The 8572-nt window shown below is 49.8% G+C and overlaps 1 protein-coding gene across 1 annotated transcript; it reads right to left on the bottom strand.

Moving 5' to 3' along the window:
- Nucleotides 1–4523: 4523 nt before the first annotated feature.
- On the bottom strand, nucleotides 4524–7669 carry KDF1 (keratinocyte differentiation factor 1). Its single transcript, XM_010288158.1, has 3 exons — nucleotides 6574–7669; nucleotides 5559–5633; nucleotides 4524–4877 (listed from the first exon to the last, which is right to left on the bottom strand). The coding sequence occupies exons 1-3, from the start codon at nucleotides 7667–7669 to the stop codon at nucleotides 4795–4797; spliced, it is 1254 nt and encodes a 417-aa protein (XP_010286460.1). The 3' UTR covers nucleotides 4524–4794.
- Nucleotides 7670–8572: the final 903 nt, after the last annotated feature.

Here is an 8572-nt window from a genome sequence, read left to right as displayed (position 1 = left end):
CACCCGCCTGGCCCTGGCTCGCCCGCTGCTGGGCCCCTTCTCGCGTCCTTTAAAAGCAAAACCTTGAAGGCATGCAGGCTCTGCAGAGGGCTTGCCATATGTTAAAAGTTTCCCTTCGGTCTGTTTTTTTCTAGCACCCAGCTCTTGGCTTAGTTTTTATTAATGAATATTGCAGCTCAGAGCGTTTGGGAAATGGCCCAGGCTGCAGGACTGCTTTGGAAAGAGCAACGAAACAGCAAAACCCTAAAAAGGGAAATGGAGGCACTAGGTATTTAACAGTACTGCTTATTTTAAGGAGAAGCCACAGCTCCTCTGTTACTGCTAAGGATCAGGCTGTGAAGAATTAGTGTCAATCTACCTGCTTTCTAACTTCTAAGCCACACTGAAATGAATGTGGATGGAGAAGATGATTAATTCAACACTCAAAGCCTCGCACATCCATTCGCAGCAGAGTTACTGATCTTCCTTAACCTGAACCCTAGGAGCCGCAGGCAGCGGGGTGGCTTGGGCTGTGCAGTACGTCTGATCCTGCCGAAGTCGCTGTACTAAAGAGCAGCACTTTTGCAGCATGGCGAGGACCCACGCACAGCATTGAACCTCTGGAGAGTGTCCTGGCAAAACAAGCCAAATAAAATCAAACAACATCTTCAGGGAAAGAAACATGCTGAGTCAGGCTCCCGAAAGAAAGTACCTGCGTGAAAAGAGCATGTTTACATGCATGGGGCTAGATAAAGGGCTCTTGGGTTTGTAAGATCTCCACTTGGGCAACCAAGTCTTTCTGCCAGATCACTCAGCAGAACACTCAACACTAAAGCTCAGAGCAAAAACCACTACAGCAACAGCCAAGAGAGCTTGATCGACAGCAAACACAACCTTCAGCAGACAAAAAAAGCCTGTGGATTCATTCCACGTGCGGTTGCGAGCAATGAAACCCATGATCCATGCAGCGAACTCAAAAGCAGGAGAGTTGCTGAACACAGAACTGACAGCAGAGACAGATTGGCTACAGCATCATAGTTTTAAATGCAAACTTTTCAAATCTTTCCAGAAATTGCAGTGACCTTGCAGCAGCAGTTGTGAAGCAGCCAGCTAGTTAGGAAGCAGCGCTTTGGGGCAGGGGACAAGCTCCCGTGCTGTGCACCCAGCAGAGCGGCACTGAGCAGCGATCGGACCCAAAGCCTCCAGAAACAGTCTTTCTGCAGGGATTCAATGTGCACAAGAGAAGCAGAAGCAGAACTGCCTGTTACAGCCACTCGGTCACTCCAGCTGCCTGAGCAAGCGCTGAGGGAAGACTTACCTCTTCCAGGAAAAGCACTGGAGAAATTTGGAGAGGAAGGGAAGGCAGAGGGCAGAAAAACGCAGTGCAGACTCACAGGGGGAAATAGCAGGGCAGCTTAGGAGCAGGTGGGGACAGCAGAGACAGCAGTGACACAGCCACATCCCGGCACAGGGTGCTGGACGTTGGCCAGCAAGCTGCTGCCAGCAGCCTTTGCTGCTTCCCTGGGGCCTCAACCAGCTGGTTCAAGCGCTCCAGGCACAAAAACCTCTGCTCTGGAGACCCTTCCCAGCCAAGAGAAGGAAGCATTTGCCTGTTCACAGCTTTAAAATCTTTCCAGAAATCCATCACACACAGATGCTGCCTGCTGTCAAAGGGTGGCCAGCCGGATTGAATTCAGCCTTCATTTAAGAAAATCAGGACAGAACAGGCATGGGACCATGTAACAGGAGGACTCAAGCTTGGGCTCAGTCTTCTGCCTGTCTGCACGGACTAGGCAAGAATCTCGAGTCCTTAACAGACCAAACTTCACAGGAAAAAAAGAGGAGGCGTTAGTGCCAATCCTTTACACCACCCGTCTTCTTACCTCACACCAGGAGAGTTGGTAACCTGTGCACCAGAGGGGAAAAACCCACCCACGACCCACCTCCCTGCTGTCCTCTGCCTGGGGAGGGCGAGGGAAGGTCAGCAGCAGAGAACGGAGCTCTGCGGGTTATCTGCAGAGTTTTTGTATTGAAATTAGCACAAAACTGGTCCTTCAAGTCACTGGGTCAGAGAGTGAGCCAGCCTCCCTCCCCAGGGGTCCTGCCCCACCACCAGGGACAGCAGCTGCTCCGGAGCAATTCTTGCAAGAATTTTCTAGCAAGAAGTGTCTACACCACAGAGAACAAGCTGGAAGTTCTCCCCCCAGGCTCCGTTTTTTCATAGTTCAGGTCCAGCATCGCCCCTCAGGGAAGGTCCAGGTTTCCCTGGACCCAAGCACTTCCCCAAAGGCTCCATTATTTGCACCCCGTGTCCCACGCACCAGCCTGGCATTCAGCCCTCTGAACAATCCCCCTGGGCATGGGCAAGCGCTGCCAAATGGACAAAAATATCTTTGTCCATGTGCTGCTGGGAAAGCAGAGATCAGCAACCTGCCACGCAACCGCCCCCCGCCTGGCCCAGGCTCCCTCTGCTGAGGGATGCTCTCCCCGAACTGATGCAAGCAGCAACGTAAAAGACACAGCACAGGTAAAGAGCACATCTTTTGCTTTATAAAAAAGACCGAATCAGACATTTAAGGGCAAGGAGTGCAAAAGAATCCCGTAAGACACCACAAGTGCACCAGCTTCAGGGACCATCGAGTTGACAGTCTTCCTCGTAGTGAGTTTTTGGGGGGTTTTGGGGTATTTTTGCAAGCTTAATCCATACACATTCACTCTTCGTACACAGACTAAACATTAAAAATGTGCCATTTCGTCTGTAATGGCCATCGGCAGCTCTTTGCAAGTCCATCCTCACCCCTCGTCTCCAAAGCGCCAGCGCACAGACCACAGAGCTACGGTGTCAGTGTGACCCATGCCGACGCCTCAGTGCGCAGGTTTAAGTAACCTTGTCTAAATACGTATGTACAAATCCATTCAGAAGCAGGAAGCCAAACGGGTCCATGTACATGTGGCATTCGGAAGGAGGTGACCAAACACAGCTCCTCTGGGAGTCCCAGGCTGGCCTTGCTTCAAGTCTCTTCCTTGCATAAACAGGGTTTTCTACAAACTGACAGCTTTAAACACAAAGCAGGGAGGGGAAGCCAAATCCATGTCTCAGACTCTCCCCTTTATTTTCAAACTCTCTCTCCGTCAGTCTCTCAAGGTGTGGTCTCAGTAATGTGTGTGATTTATGAAAGCATGCTCTGAAATGCGAGCAGTTCACAAAAACAGGCTCTAACAGGGACTTGAACTGCACATTTCAAAGGACTTTGGCCAGTTAAATAAGCCTGACTGCTCATGTGAAGGTTCAATCCTTTCCCCCTATCCAACCTTTTGAAGAGTAATCACAGGCTATGAACTAAAGGCACATTTCAGTACAATTAAGGCACATTTTAGTCCAATTAAGGCACAAAAACATGGTCCACACCAAAGCATGGGGCCTATTTTCATTTCCCTCTCCCCAAAAAACAGTGGGTGTGTTTATTCTATTGCTGGTAAATTCAACTAAGCATTTTCTATTCATGTCCAAGGGCACCCGAATGTCTAAACAAAGTCCCATGGCTTCAGGAGTCTACGTTAGGATAAACAACCAAGTGGCAACACCAGTAAGATACAGCTTCCTCCTGCTGCAATGCCACTGCCCTCAAGGTCACCTGGCTCCGTGCCCTCGGGGTAGCGATACCACATCTCTGCTTCTGACCGTCTGTTAGAGAGGAGCAAAGGGAAGGAGAAGGCGCTGAATGCCCACGGGGGAAAGGCAGGATCAAGCAGTTCCTCACAGACCCTCTGGAGACACTCTCAGGGGAGGCTTTCCTTTCGAAACAAGCCACTTTTAAGGGAGTTTCTAACAGAATAGTCGAACAGGTTAATTCTTAATTATAAAAACCCTAAAAATGAACCGACTAGTTCCCCTCACCTGCCATAACCTGAGTTCAAGGCTTGCCCCAGCAGTCAGCGTGACGGGGAAACACAGAGGGCTTGGCAGATGAGCGAGGAAGAGCCGACTGGCTTGCAAGTCGCAGGTCAACGCGTGCAATTGGTAACACCTTGGGCCCACAGTTCACATCAGACTGGCAGCGACTGCAAAGCTGATCCCCACGGTCTGCTCGGGAGACGAGAGTGGGGTGGCTGTCCAGGCATCCCACCCCCCCGCAGTTGGCACTATCTCGGGAGACACGCCAAGAGGCCAAAGGTTAAACAAACCACATTACCTGAACCCTCTCCCTACAAGGCAGCAGGAGATGACACCACTAAGGGGCAGCAGGAAGAAGGCAGATCTGGCTACTGCAAACACCACAGACAGAGGACTTATGTTTTTGGGACCAAGCCAGCCAATTTATAAATAGAGATTTGGGCCCCTAGAGAGCAGGTGCTTGGCCTTCACCTCAGCACCGGCACAAACACAGAGACACCATCCAGTTATTCCCTACCCAGGTTAACTTATGCAATGCCAGAAAGCAAGAACTGTACAACAGATCCTCAAAGCAGGGAAAGGGCTGGGCCACTGAGGTTGTTGAAGCTAAACATGAAGTATGGAAATCATAGAGGCACAAGTTATCGGATACTTCCTTGTCCATCTTCTCCTCCCTGGGCACACACTCCACCTCCCAATTTCATCAGCTCCATAGTTCACTTCATTGATGTTCTATATTGTCCAAAAAAAAAAAAAAAATCCAGTGAAATTCAGACAGCAGGAGAAATTTGGCTTCAACACAGGATCAGGGTAGGCTGGGGAAAAAAAAAAAAGTGGCATAGCACACTCCATGTTGAAAGAGGAGAAATCTGATTGCAGCAAAGCCTTGGAACACCTGCCTGCTGCTTGGGTCCTTTTCTTTAACAATACACCTGAAGCAGGGGTGCCCCAGATGAGTCAGTCTCTGTGTCTTGGAAAGAGGAATCTCTGCTTGTTGGAGAGCCTTGGAGAGGAAAGAAAAGAGATGGTGACATTAGACAACATGAACTGTAGCAGCCGAGGGACTGGCAGTTAGGCAAGCAACTGCCACAAAAGGCTTTGTGTATCATGAGGGAGGAGAAAGCCGCACAAAGCCCACAGGCAGGGAACAACCCTGCCTGTATTGTAGCCATCTTCTAGAACAGATCTGTTATTATGCAGGAGAAAACTTGTCTTTTAGCCCTGGGCTGCTCTTTGGAGCGGAGCATGCATGCCACAAGGAGCGGAGCTCAGGGGACAGCCCATCACCCTCCCCTGCTTCCCTTTTGCACAGTTCCTTTTGTTCCCAGTATAACCCAGCTGTGACCTTAGCTGCTCATGCCCCAAATACAGCCCCAAACTTTGTCAAGACACCCAGAGACTGAAAGGTCTCAGGCCAAGTACTGTACGTGGACAGAGAGCACTCCATACCTGGGTTTCGTTCTCTTTCAGAAGGATCCATCAAGCAGGGCAGACCCCAGCCTTCTAAGCTCCCTTCACACCCAAAGCTCAGAACTATACCCCTTACTGTAACCTAAGAGGCAGGTGTCAGCTCAGCCTCTGCAGATGGTGAAAACTGAAGGCATATATAACAGGAGACATTCAGGGCATTCTGCTCACTCCTGTGATGCCACTGCAGCTAAGACCCCCCAGCCAGGAACATTACCTGCGCTGCTGTGCTGCCTCATATTCCTGGCTATCACATCTGCTGGTGTTTCTTCTGATATTTGCACGGCCAAATCTGGAATGAAAACCAAGAGGGCCTAAGAAAGGCAAGGATGGGCAGCTATGACTCAAGAGTAAAGATCCCTGTCAGGAAATGCACAGGGCTCTCCTTCAGAAGGCACCACCCTCAGCTAATAGCAGAGGTAGAGTCTGATTCTTCAGATTGCTTCCACCATTGTCTTGGTAACCTGAGCTTTACAGTCCTTAAATACCAGGAAGCAACAGCAGCCTTACTGCTAAGCTGGGAAACACAACAGCCACCCGGTTTCCTCCGTTAGTTCTGGATGTCTCCTTGTCCACCATACTCAGCTTTTCAAGGTCTTTCTACAACAAACTCCCTTAGAACCTGTTCTGGAGGTCAGTCATTTCAGGTTGCTCCAGAGCAGGAGGAGAGCATCCCTGAAAGAGCGATGAGGCACTTAGCTGTGGCAACAGCCCTTCCCTCCTCTTTGCAGGGATATTTACTGGCTGCTCCTCACCCCACTGTGTAGAGGAAATCTCAGCTCCAAGGAGGCACTCTGTCACAGTTGTCTAAGGGTGGCATCAGCACAGAGAGCTGGTGAGGAGGAGAGCCAGCTTAGTAACTGGACATCCTCTGGCACAAGCCAGCTCGTCTGGTCATACCAGTTAAGTTTGACTCATGGTCTTTCTGCCTAGCTTAGAGGTGCAGAGGAAAGCCAGAATCATTGCAGTAGCAGCAGAATAAGCCCTTATATTGCTCAGCGTAAACTTCGCTAACAATGAAAGATACTATCAAGAAAGCCACAACACAGTGACTGGTGAGAAGCAGAGGTCTCCAGTAGTACCTAAGGACCTCCATTCACACATCCCAGGAAAAGAAGCCCAGCCTGAAGACAGACATCAGCTTTCAACCCTGCTCCATTGCCACATCTCCACGGCTTTGATAAAATAACCCTCTCTTACTGAAGCGGTAACACCAAGGAGCCTGCACGTACCGTCTTGGCTGATGACCATGGACTCTAGCATCGTTTCATTACCACTGTCTGGTGCATTGCCTCTGCTGGACTTCTCCTCGTGGCTCTGGCTGGCTGGGATAGAAATATGGGGCCGGACCCTGCTTTTCCGGGTGCTGATGCGTATGATGCCTCGGACCAGCCTGCATTCAGCATCCTGCTCATCCAGGTTGTAGTCCTGAGTTATGCTATTGATGAGGTCCGAGATCTTGTTGGTCTTCTCCAGGAAGACAGTGTCTGACGTGCACTTGGCCAGCTCATCGATCTGGTGGACGCTGAAAAGCTCCGTCAGTTTCTTGAAGATCAGGACATCGATCTCCCTGCTGGACATGGAGCCGTTCAGCTCACTGATGTCCAGGTCGGACTCGTGGAAGGAGTAATACTCCTCCGAACTCCGGTGGCTGCTGGGGAGCGGTGGCTTTTCTATGCTGTTCCTGAAGGGCTTCTCTGGCAGCAGCTCTTTGCAGCATGAATCTGACTCCAGGTGGTGGCTGGGGCTCCTGTTTTGATAGACAGGGATGCCCTTGAGTTTCACATCTGGGTAACTGAAACTGCTACCCATGCTGGACTTTTTGATCTGGTTCCCATTCTTCTCAGCAGGAGAAGTATTGGCAGGGCTGTTTGGCAGTCGCCCATTATAATCTCCGTTCTTTCCGTCATCAGTCGAGGTCTCGGCAGGCCCCGGATAGGAGATACAGACACTGCAGTCCTGAAAGCAGCCCCCACAGGTCACTATACAACAGAAAACAGCTTTGTACGTGTTCCAGGCCTGCGACAGAGAGGAACAGCAAAAGCTCTGGTTTGGGGGAGCCTCTGCTGTACCAGAAATAAAGGTAATTGTTTCTGCCTCTCTCCCGTTAGAGTCTTTGAGGTCAACTTTGCGACCTTTCCTATCCCGCATCTGCTGGGCTCTGCTGCGGCTCTGTTTGATTTCAGGCGTAGAGCCGCTGAACACCTCCAAACTGACATCTGTCTCCTTGGATGGTCTGGTCCGCAGGGGCACAGCCTCCTGGTAGGACTGGTTCAGCTGGCGGTGGCTGTTCAGGTCGCGGGGGAGTCCTGTTTTCCGGCCCAGCATGGCTCACCGCTCTGGCACCTGAAGAACAAGAAGGTCTCAAGTCAAATAAAGCATTCATCACCAGTCTCACCTTAGCAAGCCGTTGATCAGCAGAGAAGGACCTAACATTCAAATTCAGTGATTCTCAAAGTCAACATTTCAATTATTTACAGAAATATTTTGCATTAGGACTCACGCTGTTCTCACTTGTAGCATAGATAGGGAATCCAGCCTGCATTTCAGGGTTCTCCAACTACTCTAGCTTGCTGCTTCCTTTCATTAGATGCTTGAATCAGAAGAGATATGTTTTAAAAGGACTATTTGTAAGACATCAAAATCCTTGTATAACCTTCAGAAGAGGTTTCCTCCAGAGCCACTGCTCCAGAGCAATAAATGAGCAGCACAGCCGTAGGAGGAGCCAGCTGACCGGCTCCAAAGGGAAAGTATCTTCTTTTAAACAACTTCCCCTTTGTCTTGCATTCCTTAGGATTAAGCTGGGTCCTGACAGCACTTATCCATTTCAAAACACACCGTGCCCAGGAGGAGATGACAAGCAATCAATCGTTATGCAAGCTGCCAATTCAGACTCCAGATTATTCAATGCTATTCAAATGCAGAGGATTTAGCAATGACAGCGTTACTAACACTGATGATTTTTGCTAGTCATGCTAAGGCTGTTACCTTAAGAACTTCCCTAGCAAAACCAATGTCTTCATCTGGATTAAAGAAAAGATCTTGTCAACAAGTCGGTCTCAAATCACTCCTCGCAGGAACAAAACCTGTACAAAGCCCTACTACAGAAATCCTACAGCAGACTATCCGCTCAACTGTTTTTCTCATTGCCACTGTACTAACACAACTGCCCAAGGTCTGCACGCAGGAGTAAACTTTTTACAGGGTCACACTTTAGCTCCACCGATCCAA

This window comes from Phaethon lepturus, unplaced genomic scaffold (assembly GCF_000687285.1).
Source record: "Phaethon lepturus isolate BGI_N335 unplaced genomic scaffold, ASM68728v1 scaffold17125, whole genome shotgun sequence".
NCBI classification, from domain to species: Eukaryota; Metazoa; Chordata; class Aves; order Phaethontiformes; family Phaethontidae; genus Phaethon; species Phaethon lepturus.
This window is presented reverse-complemented; position numbering and strand designations above follow the sequence as displayed.

Excerpts from the sequence above, each read along its gene's own strand:
- KDF1 (XM_010288158.1), bottom strand. The coding sequence starts at position 7,669 with ATGCTGGGCCGGAAAACAGGACTCCCCCGCGACCTGAACAGCCACCGC. Across the intron at positions 5,634-6,573 it reads CATGGTCATCAGCCAAGACG|ATTTGGCCGTGCAAATATCA; the intron begins GTACGTGCAGGC and ends TTTTCATTCCAG. Across the intron at positions 4,878-5,558 it reads GAGGCAGCACAGCAGCGCAG|GCTCTCCAACAAGCAGAGAT; the intron begins GTAATGTTCCTG and ends TTCCTCTCCAAG.